The 16,326-nt window shown below is 37.1% G+C and overlaps 2 protein-coding genes across 7 annotated transcripts in view; one reads left to right on the top strand and one right to left on the bottom strand.

Annotated features, from left to right (window-relative positions):
- The window catches only part of CCDC181 (coiled-coil domain containing 181), a 16,041-nt gene extending 6,682 nt beyond the window's left edge, over positions 1-9,359 (top strand). For 2 of the 3 annotated variants that reach the window (XM_072426731.1, XM_072426717.1), the window contains exons 3-7: positions 1,151-2,014; positions 3,763-3,909; positions 4,987-5,043; positions 5,812-5,969; positions 7,044-9,359. In XM_072426731.1, coding sequence (XP_072282832.1) covers positions 1,151-2,014; positions 3,763-3,909; positions 4,987-5,043; positions 5,812-5,969; positions 7,044-7,206 — 1,389 coding nt within the window. In that variant the 3' untranslated portion in view covers positions 7,207-9,359. The remainder of the gene's footprint in view (positions 1-1,150; positions 2,015-3,762; positions 3,910-4,986; positions 5,044-5,811; positions 5,970-7,043) is intronic. The other variant, XM_072426723.1, reaches the window with a different exon arrangement.
- Positions 9,360-14,001: 4,642 nt separating this feature from the next.
- The window catches only part of BLZF1 (basic leucine zipper nuclear factor 1), a 12,330-nt gene continuing 10,005 nt past the window's right edge, over positions 14,002-16,326 (bottom strand). For all 4 annotated transcript variants that reach the window (XM_072426654.1, XM_072426661.1, XM_072426670.1 and 1 more), the window contains 2 exons: positions 15,131-15,350; positions 14,002-14,594 (listed from right to left, as the gene is read on the bottom strand). In XM_072426654.1, coding sequence (XP_072282755.1) covers positions 14,409-14,594; positions 15,131-15,350 — 406 coding nt within the window. In that variant the 3' untranslated portion in view covers positions 14,002-14,408. The remainder of the gene's footprint in view (positions 14,595-15,130; positions 15,351-16,326) is intronic.

The raw sequence follows: 16,326 nt of genomic DNA, 5'->3' as shown, positions 1-16,326 counted from the left end.
GCAGAGTTCATTTTCTAATGATGCCATAGTGATGACGTTTTAGGGGATGTTATTCACAGATGTTCCCCACTCGTACCTATATTTTTGGTTTCTTACACCTCCCCATTCCCTAATTGAAGTTCAGAATGTTAGACAAGTGGACAGGAATGTGTAACAGGGCAGGGAGGCCCATTTTAATGGGCAGAGTGTTTTATGTTGTAATGATGCTGTAGTAATGAGATTGTAAGGGGGCAATGTGCCGACACTTGCACCTATATTTTCAGTTTTGTACCCCCTACCCCCAGAGAAATTGGTGTAAAAAGAAGAGAAGCAGACAGTCTCATATGTAAAGATTTGTGACAGGTAGGTATATATATATATATATATATTATATATATATATATACCTACCTATATATATTATATATATATTATGTATATATATATGGCCCCCAGGGTCCCCAATTTGAATTTTCAATTTAGGACTCCTAGTTGCACTTTCCTCTGAAACAGCAACCCCAAAGTTCAATTTTCATAACTTTTTACATTTGTGACCCCCATATCTTGAAATTCTTTAAAGCTGGGGGCCTGAAATTGTAGTAACTAGTATCTATGAGGGTCCCCTGTACACTCTGAAAATTACAGGTCATTGTGACATACATATTAGGAGATATGGAGGTTTGTACACAGAGCTGGGAGGATGCAGAATGACACGCAGAGCTAGAGGTGGATACATTTCACAGGCAGAGCTCGTGCTATGAGATGGGGGCGGGGCTGCCTGTGTCCCTTCACATGTAGGCTGAGCTGTGTGCTCACCTCTCATCGGCAGCAGCAATCCTCTGAACGGAGGACACAGAGCACAGAGCAGCCTCACTGAGATCCGTGCATCCGAGGATGAGTGCTGCCGAGAGCTGGGCGGGGTATTGAAATCAGCCGGGCGGAGCAACCGGCTAAAAACCTCTGGGGAGAACTATGATGTAGTTGTGAGCTGTATGATTTTTCTGACCTGTATGTAGGTAATGATCTAAATCTTTTTTGTGTACTTGCAGAAGTGTTCTCCAATTGCTTTTCATTTTCCATCAAAAATATTCTTTATACATTGTTTTTTAGTTGTATTATTTAATAAAATCTCCCAAACAACTTTTTAAGACTTTCTTTTATTTCTATTTCAGAATGAAGATGACAATGAAAATTTCACGGAGCAGAAACCTGATAACACAACACAATTAGTAAAACGAGAAAATAAAGGTGACACAACACAAAACGGTGACATTGCTCAAGCTGTACCAAATATGAATGCTAAGCTCACATTGGATTCTGTTCCTGAGAGTGAAGAAGTTGATCCGGAAGATGAAGAAGCAAAACGATATATTGCAGAAAAGATAGAAGAAGCAAACAAGAAATTGGAAATGGAAACCGTTGATGAAAATCGCCAGAGGAAACTCAAATTTAAAGATAATTTGGTTGATCTGGAAGTTCCACCTCTAGAGTTTCCAGACAGTGAGAGAAGTGAAATTATTACTGAAGATGATGTGGTAGATGGCATAATAAAACTACATCTGAATGATGTTCCAGACAAAGAAGAGAATCTTGAGGAAAATGAAAAGGCGGAAGAGGAACACAAAAATGGGAAAGTTTTGATTGAGAAAGATGGAAAATTTGAACTCGTCAGTTTAAGAGACATTGAAAACCAGTGTTCACTACCACCTATCAATAACAGTAAAGAGCTGTCAAAATCTCCATCACCATCAATGCAGCTTAGTAGATTTGGTGTGTTGCATAACAAAGACGATTTAGGTCACAAGAAAACATCCACTGTCTGTAATGTAAAAAACATTGTCCCTCAACCTCCTGGTGGGCCTAGAGTCCGGCCGAGTTCTGCTACTCACTCTTTAAAGTCATTACACAAAGTAAAGCCATCACGTAGAGTCCAGTCTGCAAGTGTATCAACTAGAAACACAACATTCAGCCTTACCCCAGAGCAGAAGGAACTACAGAAAAGGATTCAAGAGAGGCAAGAAAGACTGAGGAGAGAGGTAATAGATGCATGTAATCATCACAGAACTAAATAAATATATTTCACAATGAAATATAGTGCGTGTGTGTGTGTGTGTGTGTGTGTGTGACTTGTGTAACCAAGTCAGTAACATCTCTAAGTACCTGAACAGTATGCCAGACTAAAACTGTGTTTACATATGCAACTGAATAGGTGATTTACCTAATCCTACAGACTCCAGTGTAGACCACACAAAAATGAAAAACAAGAATAGGTCTACACAGGAGAAATATACTAAAATGATTCTTAGGACTACAGTATATTAATGCCCTAAACACTGCTAAAAAACAAATCTGCAAATGACCTTAGAGTGACTCCAGTGAAGCAGCTTCAATGTCCCTACAGCCCTGAATTGTAAAACTGTAGACCCCCACCCACACTACACAATTTTTTTGGATCTTGATAAAATGTATTACCAGCCCTTCCCCTATTCAAATCATATAACCTATACAGTGTTCTCCCAAGCCCATTTTAGCTGGGTGCACCACCCGGGACATTTCAGTAACCACCTGGCTGTTTTTGGTGATTATTGAAGAGTTGGGTCACCATACAGAGGCTGCCACCAGCTTACAAATTCTTCTCACCAGCTAAAAATAAAGTCTGGGTTTAACCTTGATTTGCTACTGAGACCCCAGCCTTGCTTTTTTTATTACTCCACTATAGGTGTTCATTTAAACAAGTATGTAAGGAAGAGAGCAGAAACAGTTGAGATTTAATATATGAACATATTTTATTGTCTTTGGCTGCTTGATAATTTAAAAAATGTTTGCCTTGTTTACATCAACTGTATTTCTGGTGTTCTAAACAAGTGTTGTAACTGTGTATTTGCCACTTACATTAGGGCATTTTTGCCTTTTGCTTAATTTTCCAGCCTAAAATAGTAAAATCGACCTTTGATAAAAATGTATAATATGGCTTTGAACTGAATACATCACATCCCTTAAAAGATCAGAGCCCCTTCCTCACCTTTCCACTAATGTGCAATATTGAATATAATTTACATAAATATAGTTTTAGTAAAAAATAAGATCCATGTACTATTTCTAACATTTAACATGCGTAGGACACAAAGAGATGTATTTACAAATTATTCCCCTGTCAATTCGACCTAAATTCGCCAAAATTTTCCTTTTGTGCTGTGCACTTTTGATAATTGACCACTAGGTGGCAAAATGAGTAATTGTTTTGTTATGCATTGAAATAAAAATTTGTAGAAGGATTTGAACAGTTTCGGCAAACTTTCAGTCAAATTGACAGGGGAATTCTTTGATAAATGTACCCAAATGTGTTTGTATTATATAAAGAGAGATACTGAAGTTCTGCTATAAATGGTTTATTATGTGAACACACAGTATTAATTTCAAATGGTATTGTACTACCTTTAATTCTTAGAATGATCCTCTTTGACCTGGTAAATAATTGAAATCTTTAGCTACCTAATAGCAAACAATTTTGAATACATATTTCAGGTTTATATTTGTTCCCCCATAATGGTCTATCTTTACTTGTCTTGGAGAACTTTAGTTAATAGGGCCCATAAAGTTTCATTAAAATGGGCTTCTTGGCAGATGATCACATTTACTTAAAGAACATCCTGTAAAAAAATAGGGTTTTGTATTTCTGGCAGCCCATTTGTTAAAATGTTACCACAGCAGGTAACATTTTCTCGCTCAGTGAGAAGGATATTTTGAAAAGATTTTACTAATTATTAACATTTTTTACAAAAAGGAAGAAGAACGGAAAAAAGAAGAAGAAGAACAAAAACGGAGGGAGAATGAGATGGCCTTTAAAGTTTGGTTACAGAAGAAGAATGAACAGCTAATGCAAGAAAAAAGAATCCAGCAGGCCAAGGAGCTGGAGAAAAGTGGCTCATCTGTAAGGAATTCAGTTCAAGTAATTTTATAAAAACCATACAAAAATACTCATCACAAAGTCTTACCTTTGCTATCAGTATCAGTGTGAGAATACACAGAGTTGTGGTCACTATTAAATACTGTATATGGTTCAACACTCAGTCTGTATCCTCAGAGCTCTCTACAAGGCTCAAGAGCTAAATTATGTGTATTATGCTCATTCTAACAGTACAGAAGCTGTGCGCAAAACAAGCTTGCTGATATCACAGGATATTTTTTCTGCAACTCTTTTTGTAGATAATTGGGTTGCAAGATGAAAATATTTTCATTCGTTCTACTGGCATGAAGAGTAAAAACCCTAATTGACAGCATGACATGTGACATTGCTGCAGGGGATTGCTGGCAGATAGTAGAATCTGGCACTTTCTAAGGAGTCAGATTCCTTATTTTTTTACTATTGTATTATTAAAAATTCATAATAAAAAGATCATGTGTGAGTGTATTGTAGAGACACGTGCTTGAGGTATCTTCAGGATCCAACACATACGTATCTCTGTGTTTTCAGAGTCCTGATTCTCTGCTGCTTTCTGTGGTTCTTCATGCTAGCTAGCCCTTACTTCACTTGGAAACATAATCTTGAGACTAAATGTATTTCCCTCTGAAGTTTTCCAGTAATGACATTAGAGTCCCCTCTAGCTTTTTCTAATTACTGATGCATCCCAAAATAAGTGCCTCAGCTTTTATGGTCAGTTCCCACTAAATTGTCTGCCTGTTGCTTAGATGTAGTATATTCATTCTAAATAGCACATTGTGGCGCCGTGCACTGCTGAAATTGCTGCATGCACCTGGTATTTGTTCAATGTTGCATTATGCAGCTCATTAACTTTCACCAAGTTTGTTGTGAGTGAGCACTTACACTATGCAATAATGTGAACTGGGCTCTTGAGGTAACAACCACACTGGTGCACTGCTTGGCAGGTCAGATTTCAGAAGGTGAGGAAACTCCTTTTATATGTAAAGTTGCTGATCAGGAGCTGGAACTCCAGATCTATATGCTTGTTATGCTCTTTCAATGCCTTTTAACTCTTTATCATTCCAGGTTTTAGACTCAGAAAGTTTGAAAATAAAAGAATCAGCTTATCAGTTGGATAGCAAGGTAGCTATCATATTTTACCCAGGCTTTCAGCAACATGTGAAATTAAAAAAAAAACATATGTTATTTGGCATTGTTTAGAAATGTTGATTTTGTTTTAAAAATTACTATCACTCGCACTGCTACTAGTTAAGAAAGAATATATAATTGCCACTAATGTCACTCATGAAGGGGGTTAGTATGTATGACATGAAGAGCTACTTAAACAACTGAAGAATACTTTAATATTGCTTTCACTGTCTGACACTGACACCATTGATGAGGGATTTATCAATTTTGACACTGACACCAATGAAGGAGAGTTTATAACTTTCAACACATTATTGGAGGACCTTTACTTTTGCTGATACTAACGAAGATAAGCTTCATTGTTCCTGCTGGTATAGTGTGTGTGTGTGTGGGGGGGGGGGGGGATTGCTGCTATTGACACCGATGATGGAGGCTTTACCAGGTCTGTGGCAGTGCTTTCCTTTAGTCGGCTTATGTGCAAAGGTATACAGTACCAGTACACAAGTGAGCAGCTCTCCTTGGATGAAGCTTCATGGATATCTCCATTTTATGCATGCCGGTTCATTTTAATTCTTATTATACATATAGCCATTTCCTGGTGTTCTTTAAATGGCAATTAGGTATAAAAAGGACAATTTAGATTCAGCCCTAAGTTTGTCATGAGGATACAAACTTAACCCTTTGCCCTTTTTAGGTTGAACACCACAGTCAGTGGTCATCTACAAGTAGTAATAGCTCAAATTTATGTCTTAATTTTGAAAGGATAAAGAGAAAGAAGAAGCTTCAAGTGAAGCTTTTACTACATGGCTGAAAAGAAAACATAAAGACCAACTAAAAGAAAAGAAGATGGAAGAATTAAGACAACAGGAGACAGTAGCTTTTCTGGAGGAAAGGAAGGATAGAGAAGGAGCTTTTGCACAGTGAGTACTAAATAATGCTGTTACCGTGTGCTCTGTGTTTATAAATATATATATATATATAAATAAATATAGCTCTGACATATTACACAGAGTTTACAAAGAATTACTGACATCTATTTTGCCCCAGAATACTTAACAGTCTAATGTTACTACCACAGTCAAACACACACAAACTTCATGTGATCATGGGATCAGTTTGTTCAGAATGCAGTTACCTACTAGTGAGTTTGATAAAAGCAGATGCGCTGATGAAAACCCTAATTTACATAAAAACATACGTTAGGGCATTTTCAGACTAGCAATATTCTACTGTCAACAGCTAGATGCCTAGGAGTGAAAACAGGCTGTCCTCGCTAGGCCTTAGCAGCCTCTTGTATCCTACTGGTGACAGCCTGTTTCCTCTAGCATGCTTTTTTTTTCTTGAATTCCATTTGCAAAATTGTGCATAGGTGGTGTTTCTGAGTCGTAGAATGGCTTAAAATTGCTTTCAAATACCATTAGTATAAACATGTCCTTACAGTCCAGTTGAACAATCTCTCTGCATTCTGCTTTATATTGACTACTTTCCAGCAGCTACTTAATCTATTAAATAATCTATTCTATTTATACACAAACAGGGTTGTCTTTGCAACTCATAGGTGTTGATAAATGTAAAATAGATAGTTTAGTCAGAATACAAGTCTGTGTGGTCTGCATAGATTGATAGTGTAATTTGTCAGAATCACACCCAATCAATCTTCAACAGAGAGACTGTTACTAGCTGTGCTATGCCTTCAGCTCATTTGCAAAAAGAATTTAATCTATAAGCAATCTTAATTTACACTCCTAAATACAGTTGTTAATTTATAGGTTAAGTGTAAGACTGTTTCTGGTTGGCTGTTTGCTTCTGGTATAATAAGGGCTATTGTTCTCATTTCCCAATTCATATGCAGAGTATCAAAGGTAAGCAATGTATAACAGCCAAACCTACCTGTTTTAGTGCCTGGCAGATTTATCTGTGAAGTTCTACGCCCATGACCATTGCCCCAGCATAATTTACTTTGTAGCTGATTGCTGTAACCTTGTGTTTTGTAGGTGGTTAAAACAAAAGAAAATACAAAAACGGATTGAACAACAAGCTGCTAAAGAAAGATCTAGAAGACTTTTGCTAGAAGCCAGACGGAGCAAACAGATCCATAATTTGCTTTACAATATATCTGACTCTAGATCATCCCGTTACATTGATCCCTACAGCTAAAAAGTACCATCTGTTTCAGTATTCAGCACTGGTACATACTTATGTACATACATCTATGTATTACCACAAGATAAAATCCAAACAAAAGCTCTATTTTTTATTTAATTTAACATATATTTTTGTGAGGCTGAATAAATTAGTAATTTGCTACAGTAAAAAACATTGGTATTGGCAGAGGAATGGAAACATTTTTAATTAGAATAATCCAAAGCATTTTTCATAATTAAACATTGTGCTGTGTTCTGCTAATTAAGAAATGAACAGATGTAATGTTTGGAGATAAATGCAAATGTTGTTCTGGTTGCAGAATACTATTCATTTTCTATGTTTTTGTGTGCAAACGAAGGAAGGAACATGAAGTGTTCCCTGGGTTTGGGAGACCCTGGGTTTGGGAGAACACTTTGCATACACTGGAAACATGTGCAAGTCAGTGTCATACACTGGAAACATGTGCCCAATGTCAGTGTCTGTATGAACAGAGATTCCATTATAAATTTCTCTTGTCCTTTTGATTTGTTTGAGTAAAGAGAGGAAGCCCTATGTAACCTTCAATTCATGATATTGCTTTGATACATTATGTACATTTTTGTCAAGATAAAATTGAAACCTTGAGATTCATACGTGGTCTCCCAGCTCAGCCAACCTGCTCACTGTTTTCATTTTTTAATGGAATTCTCTGCTTGTGTTGCAGATGAAGTATTACTAAACACAGGTAGTTCATAATCTTTTCTGTTTTATAAGGAGTTATATAAAAAAAATTGTCAGCACTAAAAGTCACTTCACACTCCCTAATTACAGGCCGCCCACTAGTGGGCCGCGGCCGTCTGATAGGTGGTCCCTGCACCCACAAGCAGAGTCAGGAGAAGGACCCTGCTTGGGGAAGTGCACTGGTTGTGTCTCTGGCCCAGATCTGCGATTGGAGAGTGGGTGGGTTCTGGCATCATGACGTCACTCTGGGGGGAAGTTTCTTCCCCTTAAAGTGACACTTGGTTTCTCATACATGCCGTAGTCCGTGCTATCTTTACACTTTATAATATTCCCCTGGAGAATTCCTCAGGAATCATTGCTTTCTACTTTCATTCAGGCATCTCATTGAAAATACTAATAATTGAATATTCTGCAGTACCACATTTCAAAAACAAATAGCCCTGCACATCTGCTTTGTAATTAAAGATCTGCCCCAGGGGAAGAAAAGAAGCAGTTTGAAAAGAAAAATCAGGACTATTTTTAGGTTAAGTGGGCAATTGAACATTTACTCAGAGATTTTATTTTTCAATAGACCCTGAATAACAGAATGGCAGGGGTTTCAAGGAACCAGAATGTTGTGCTCTTAAGGCCCCTATTTTGTTTAAAATCACACTAGTTTGTTTTACTACAGCTATAAGCCGTGATCGTTTCCAGTGACAGGAGAACACAGCACTGTTATATTCTATAACGAGGGGATGAGGGAAGACAAACAAGCTGCTCTCCACTGTGCTCTCGGCTATAGGAAAGCAAATTTATCACAACTGATGCCAGTGGTTACTGAACCCTGAACAAAGAAACTGGTCTGAAAGCTCTATCATGTCCTATAAGGAAGATCACCCCTCACATCCAATCCCATAGCAAGAAGGGGCAGTAGACAAGTATTTATATAGAGCCAACATATTATGTGGCCCTGTACATAAAATGGGGGTTTCAATTGACAGACAGACACAGACAGTGACACAGGAGGAGAGGACCCTGCCTAGAAGAACTTTAAATTTAGGAGCGTTGCCTCTCTACTTCTGCTCCAGTGACAACTATAATATTTTAGATTTTTCTTTATTCAGAAAAAATAAAGATTCTAAACTTTCCCACCTCTACCCAAAACTAGAAATACTTTTTTACTTTACTTCTTGAACTTTTGCAATATTGCCAATAGAAGCAGAATAATCTAGAAAAAATGATATTTTAGTAGTATTTAATAACATTTGTTTTGAGTTGGCTTTGTGTTGTTTTCATCTTGTGTCCTTTTTTTACCAATGGAATCCTAATGTATTACCGGCACAATTTTAATTATTATAAGTGGTTGCTAATTGTGAATGTCATTGTTATTCATTGTGCAACAAGTAACAAAGCTTTGAGATAACATATGAACCATCTGAGACCAAATAAAAAGTATAGTTTGTTTCCTTGTTGGTATGGCTGCATATGTTAACTATGTATTATTATTATTATATTATTACCATAATATGCAGCGCTGTACGTATAAATAATAATTATTCTGTTACTTCACCAATTGTACTTACCATCATGCCACATCCCAATATTAACATAAAAAAAAATAGAAGTGGTTCAAAGGACTTTTTAGTCATATATATTCACATAAATGTGTGTGGAAGCTGGAAATTGTATTAGATATTTATGATTAAGAGAATTGGTTTTGTAAGTGTATTTAATTGAATTGTTTTCTTATTTAGAGCATATTTATGAAGGATTTTATTGATACAATATTTACACGTCTCATGGTTGTTTTCCTAAGGAAGCAGAATTCTACCATTGGTAACCAATTTTTTTATTATTTTACCATTTTTTTTTTTTTAATGAAACATTTTATTTTTTATGTGATTATTTTAAATAAAATGTCTGTCATTTTAGGTATATACATACATGTGTCACTATAATATATATATATATATATATATATATATATATATATATATTATAGTGACACATATATGTATAGATACCTAAAAAGTCCCTTAAACCACTTCTATTTATTTTTTAATGGCTGCATATGGTAATTAGGTGGGAAGGCGTGATAAATAAGGTTTTTATGTTCCAAAGGATGTCCAATATTGCAGTTTATTAAGTATGTTGTAAATCACTAACATTCTCCTGTGACATAAAGCAGACTTTGGACCAAAATGGAATCTCCACCTAGACAAACTGGGCTCCTCGTCCTTTCCAAAACATCATCTAAAATTAGGTGTAAAATGCATCTAAAAGATAGAATTACACCCACCTTATGGGTGTCTTCCACCATCAGCTCTTAGTTGTGGATGACATCCCCAGTCCTCCTGTAAGAGTCCTAATGAGTAGCTGATGTTTTTGCGAGAGGACACCAGGAATGTTCCTGGAAGGTTGGTGACAACACCCAGTGCTGCAGAAGACAGGGATGAGGTGAGTATATTTCTAGGGGGGAGAGACCCAGACATGAAAACGGACCTTCTGTTTTAGTGGAAGGTTTGCTTTAAAAGGCTTATTTATAACAGAGAGTGAATATGTCTATTGGTTTTTTAATAGTTACTGTAGTGCCACGCACACTGTAGGATGTCCCATTTGTCATAAATGGCCTGTGATACCTAGCTAGCGAAGCCCCACAGAGAAATCTCCTTGAAAGAGAACCAGTCATAAGTCAAGAGTCTTTATAACAGCTCACATGACCAGGCTGTCCTCGTGTCCCAAAATATATCTGGGCAGCAGCAATGCAGCCATACTAGTTCTTGCTAAGCAAGCTTCCTGCTATTGTTATATAATTTCCATGTTTTGTATTTACAGGTCTATATTTCACAAATACCTAGAGTCCGGTATAGTGGCTGATGACTTCCTATTCCCTTCTTTATCACCTTGGCTTTTTATATATATCCTAAGCAATGCAATCCAATGACAGCTCTGCTTGTTCTCAGTAGGACAGGTCAGTATAGTTTTTCTGCAGTCATTGTTACACAGTACATAGATACTTTGGGTAAATCCAAAATATTACAATCGGTGCACACTGTTTTGACCAAACAGACTCATAGCACACTCATGAACAGGCAGAGTTGTACAGAACCTGTATGTGCCATTCCCATTATTATTTCATTCCACTTTATTATTAAAATAGCTTTTACTATCATCTGGTGCTTATATTTCTGCCTTTTTTATGCAGACAATACTTGCTGTAATATTTCAGTAATGACATGTATATGAAAACTGGTGACCTGTATATGGATTAGTAAAATCCTATAATCATAGCATGCCAAAATACATTAATCTACACAGACAGTAGAGAGATTTTATTTGCTTTTAAGGAAGATATATTATTTTGTTGATCATAAATTCCAAAAAGGCTTTACTTTGGTGTGCATCTATGTATCCTGATACACTAAAGAGACACATGGATTATGTATATCCATTTCAATTTAAAGAAGGATGACATTAAAATGAGGTGGGGGGGATCCCGCTTAGGGGCAAATTTTAAAGCAGTGAAAGTGACATTCATTGGTTTGATTGTAGTGTCACTGACACAGGAAAGTAATGTATACATGACATGTAACACCAGGGGCAGGTTCAGACACACAGTGGGAACAAGTGTGTCAATGTGGCTCATTGGGGCACTTGGCAGCACGTGCCACAGAGTTGGTACTTAAAGAACTAGCATTTCTAGATTTGGCAGCAGGCAGCATTGAGCAGTACTGAATCGCTACTAATTATTATATATTGGGCTGCTGTGGGGGGGATGCTACATGTAGTGTCTCCTCTGAGGCAGCAGTCTGAATGTAGCCTAAAGCTTTCAGCTTTAAATGACGGATGATGGTTCCCTGTGCTGACCAAACAGCTCTGATCCATTAGGACATAAACTCCTTATAGCCTTTGAAGGTGATCTATAGTACCAGAAGTACCAGATCTTTTCCAAGAGGTAAAGGAATTTCAAACATCTGGCCTCTAATCTTTACATCTTGTTCCCCTACAGCAATTACTCCCAGCTAACACTAGAGGGCACTGAAGGGAAGACATGATGCAGACTTTGTATTGAGTTACATGAAGTGCCCATTTCTGTTCTCATCGGTTCCCTCTAGTGGTGGTCTGAATGATATATATATATATATAAGATTATCTCAATTTCAAAGTTATTAAAATGAGACCGATCAAATTTGCATACATTAATAAAATTTTGATTAACTTTGATTTCTATGTGACAATAAAATATGTACTCTCTTTTAAAGAACTTATAGATCAGTCAGCTGCAGTTCAAACATGTAGCTAAGGATGCTTATTTAGGGCAGGACAGATAATAACATAGGGCCAAACTCAAAGCAAACATTTACTAGGAGTGAATCCCTCATTCTTTTTTAGTGCATGCAACTGCAAGATTTACTTGCAGTGAATGCTAATAATAAATTAACTACTTTTTGTCTAAAAAAACCTGTAGACTATGTCAGTCCAAAGTAAGACATTGATATAAGGTAAGATGAGCAGTGTAGTGATAAGAACATAGCGAACGTGCAAAAAAAACAAAAAAATGTGCTAGAGAACAAAGTCTTTAGATGTCCAGGTTTTTTTTTTCCAGAAGGATCCTAGAGGTATTTTAAAATATGTGCAGTAGTAATCAATGACTGAGTAGCAGACCCACTTAACATAATAAATCCGTTCTCCATGTGGTGGGGCCGTCATAGTGATGGTCTACAGGTAGCAGTAATAACCAGAATTTGTTGTCTTAAGCAGCCATAGAAAAATGAAATCTCATGATATGGCAACTAGGCTATATTTATTCCATCAGCAGAATATAGGAGCTTATTGTGAACATGCAATAAAATGTAGCAGAATCCACTTTCTCCCTTGTTATGGGATGTGACAAGCCCGTTACAAAATTGTTCTAACATGCTGGCTTAGGTTTTAGCTCCGTTAAATAAGACATTGTGTTAGTATACAGGCAGAAACATGAATAAGATTAGACTAAAGGGATTATCTCTAAAGCTTATAATAGTCTATGCTTAAAAACTTAACCTGATGAGAATGGCTAAATTATAACATTGGGGAGAAATAGTTTAACCTCATACAATTCTGCTCATACTGTCAGTGAGGCAATGAAATGAAAAAGTATGAATGTGTGAAGTTTTAAGTGTTTTATCTTGTCTGGACATTCTCCCCTTAACATGGCACTCATTATATCAGTTACAATGTAATTACTGTACTTTAGCCCTGATCTCATATGATGTGAGCAGATCATTTTGGGAAAACCAACATCTAGGCTTAAGGCAAGATTCTTGTTTGGTAACTTAAAATCTTAGTGGAGTAACCCTTTTGTGTCACAATGTGTGCCTAATTAGATATACCAAAAATGATCCTAAAAACCCTTTGTGCAGGCTAGAACTGTAAAACATCTGGTGGAACACATGCTGGATGTAACTGTACTATCTTTATAGTAATAATGAGGTATTGCTAGAATTGTAAAGGCCTAAAGGGTACCCCAAGGAAAACAATGAAGTGTTGTGATACCTGGACAATTTTAGGGGTGGCCACACTGAGCCAAAGTAGGAATGGCTGAAGGGGGCATACCTAAATTAACATGGAACTAAAGTTTAAGAAAAGCATGTGCAAGACAGAACGCTTCTGCAATAAAAATTCGTATCTGCCTGATCGCTTCCATCAAACGTACAAATTCCTGAGCTGCACATCCTGGCTTTTCCTGCAGCTGGCTGGACAGATCGTCATTCTGCCCGCTAATTAAGATGGACAAAGATCATAATGAGAAAGAGAGGGAATAGGATGGAAGGGCCAATATATAAAGTAGGTTTAGATCCATTTTACCCAAAAAACATGCTTCTGTTAGTGTGCCACAATGCATGGAATAGGCTCCTTTTACAATGGTATCTGTGGAGACCTTCCTCACCCTAAGGTCAAGTACACTTGCCCCCCACTGGTGCCAGCGTGGGGCCCTTCCTCCCCCCTTACACTGGCGCCAGCGGAGGCCATTACATAATCTATGAAGAAATGACACCAATGTACCCAGGATACATTGTGCAAGTATTTCAAACAATAGGATAAAAAAAATGAACACAATACAAAATATTATGCTATCCATTTAATAAAATGTAACATTTAGAGTTGATGTATTCAATAACTGTTGACAACAAAGAAGTTAAATAAAAATGACAGCTGTCAGAATTCAGACAGTATTGCACCACAAAAGTTCTTAGAAAAAATCCTGAAGGAATGACCTAGTTTGATAAAAAGCATTTCATAAACTGTGTTTACACACTGTGATGCTCTTTTTTTGTCCAATAATCTCTTTTCCAATATTATTTTTATATTTCTATAAAAGCATATTTGCACAAGGTCAGGTATGGGCAAATCAGAGGAACACAGTTGCTCTGCTATTTCAAGTTTAGATGTCCGAGAACAGAAATTATTGCTCTTGAAATGTGCAAATCACTGCAAACACTGATATTAGCTGGATAATTCATCTCAAAGTCTTTCTATAGAGCTATCAAATCCCCATGGCAGTGATTGCAACAATTAAAAGTGATGTTCTCGTATCGGGTGTATGGATGAAAACGTCCAATGCTTTTCTTTCCTGCCAGGAAGGATGGGGAGGACGACTCCGAGAAGGAAATATCAGAAGATGTCTCTGAACATAACATTGGGTCTTGTGATTTCAGAATCTGAAAAACAAAATGGACGGATCAGTTTAATGTTTGACACTGGAAAGAAAAAGTGAATGCATAACGATAAAAAGGTACCAACGAAGGATAAAAAGCCTATTCCTAGTTCAAACAAAAGGGACATGCTACATGGATGACTCCGCTCCTAGTAATATATTGCTAGAGTCCATATACCTCTATGGTATCACTATTGAGCTGGCCTTAAATGCTACAAAATTATATGGCAATGATGTCAAGATTGCCTTTGTGACAGCCCAAATTCATATTCTGCAGGAGGCCTCTATCCTAACACGGACATTTGGTGAAGGAGAATGGACCAAAAAAAATTATATTCTATTACAAATTACCGACTTGTGGAGGCAGATAGGCCACTTCTCTCACAACCAACATATCTGCTTTTCATTTCCTAAACTTACAGGTCACACAAATATTTTGACGTGACAAGTAACCTGGAGTAAAGTATATAAACTTCAAAAATAAATGTAAAAGTAAAACTACTGAACCATAGAGAAAAAAAATAGGTACTCTTTGTTTACCATTTCTGCCATCTTTTCTGCAGGAGTGCTGCAAAACTCCACTGCCTGTGTGCTGTGTTTGGAGCTCTCAGATCCAGTATTCCCAATGAGTTGAGACTTCACTGCCACTGCCAGCTTCTGGTTTGCTGCCACCAATTCTGTGGTGGTATATGGTTGGGTGCTGGGGTAATAGGTCTGTTGTCTACCCCACTGCAGGGACACCAGGAGTTCTTCCAATACTCTAAGGGAGAAAAAGTCATGAATACGATATGTAATGTATATACAGTTATACCTCGACAAATGGCCCTGCTAACAATTTTTTTTCACTATTATTACACCCGATAACATACTGTATAACGAATGTACAGTACTTCCTGTATTCTGTATCAGAAAGTGGGAGAGAGAGACATCGCTTTGACCTGTACAGAGGGGCTCCCAGAGTGCCACAGAGAGAAACTCTTCTCATACCTGCTTGTGTGCACGATCGAGGCTTGATGAGGAGAGGGGCGGTTTGCATGACTTGCAGAAGAAACCTTTTTGCTAGACACAGCTGAGGTTGTGGGTGATCTTATGGACTGAGCTCTTCTGCAGCCTCTTGTAACTCTTTAATGACCAAGACAAACTCTGCAGTTGTTTCTTTTTGAATACCAAAGCACAGCTCGATCCAGAAGGTAATGAATGGCTATGCTCCATAAAGTTTTTTTTTCTTTGTGATTAACTCACAGTTTGACCTTTTTATGACTTTTATATTGTCATTTCTACTATTTTATAAATCGTATATTTAAATTGTGGGCAGAATCCAGAACAAATTAAATGATTTTCTATAGACACCTATAGGAAATCACATTTCGGCTAACAAATGTGACTCCGGAACGAATTATCTTTGTCAGCCGAGGTATCACTGTGTACATACAGTTAGGTCCATAAATATTTGGCCAGGGACAACTTTTTTTCTAATTTTGAAAAATTTTAAATGAAACAACTCAGATGCAGTTGATCTGCAGACTTTCAGCTTTAGTTCAGTGGGTTGAACAAAAAGATTGCATGCAAATGTGAGGAACTAAAGCCTTTTTGTTACACAATTACTTCATTTCAGGGGCTCAAAAGTAATTGGACAATTGACTAAAATGATATTTCATGGGCGGGTGTGGGCAATTCTTTCGTTGTCATTATCAATTAAGCAGATAAAAAGGCCTGGAGTGGATTTGAGGGGGGGG

Source organism: Pyxicephalus adspersus, chromosome 1 (genome assembly GCF_032062135.1).
Source record: "Pyxicephalus adspersus chromosome 1, UCB_Pads_2.0, whole genome shotgun sequence".
NCBI lineage: Eukaryota > Metazoa > Chordata > Amphibia > Anura > Pyxicephalidae > Pyxicephalus > Pyxicephalus adspersus.
The sequence above is the reverse complement of the archived record's forward strand: the minus strand, read 5'-3'. Positions and strand labels throughout refer to the sequence as shown.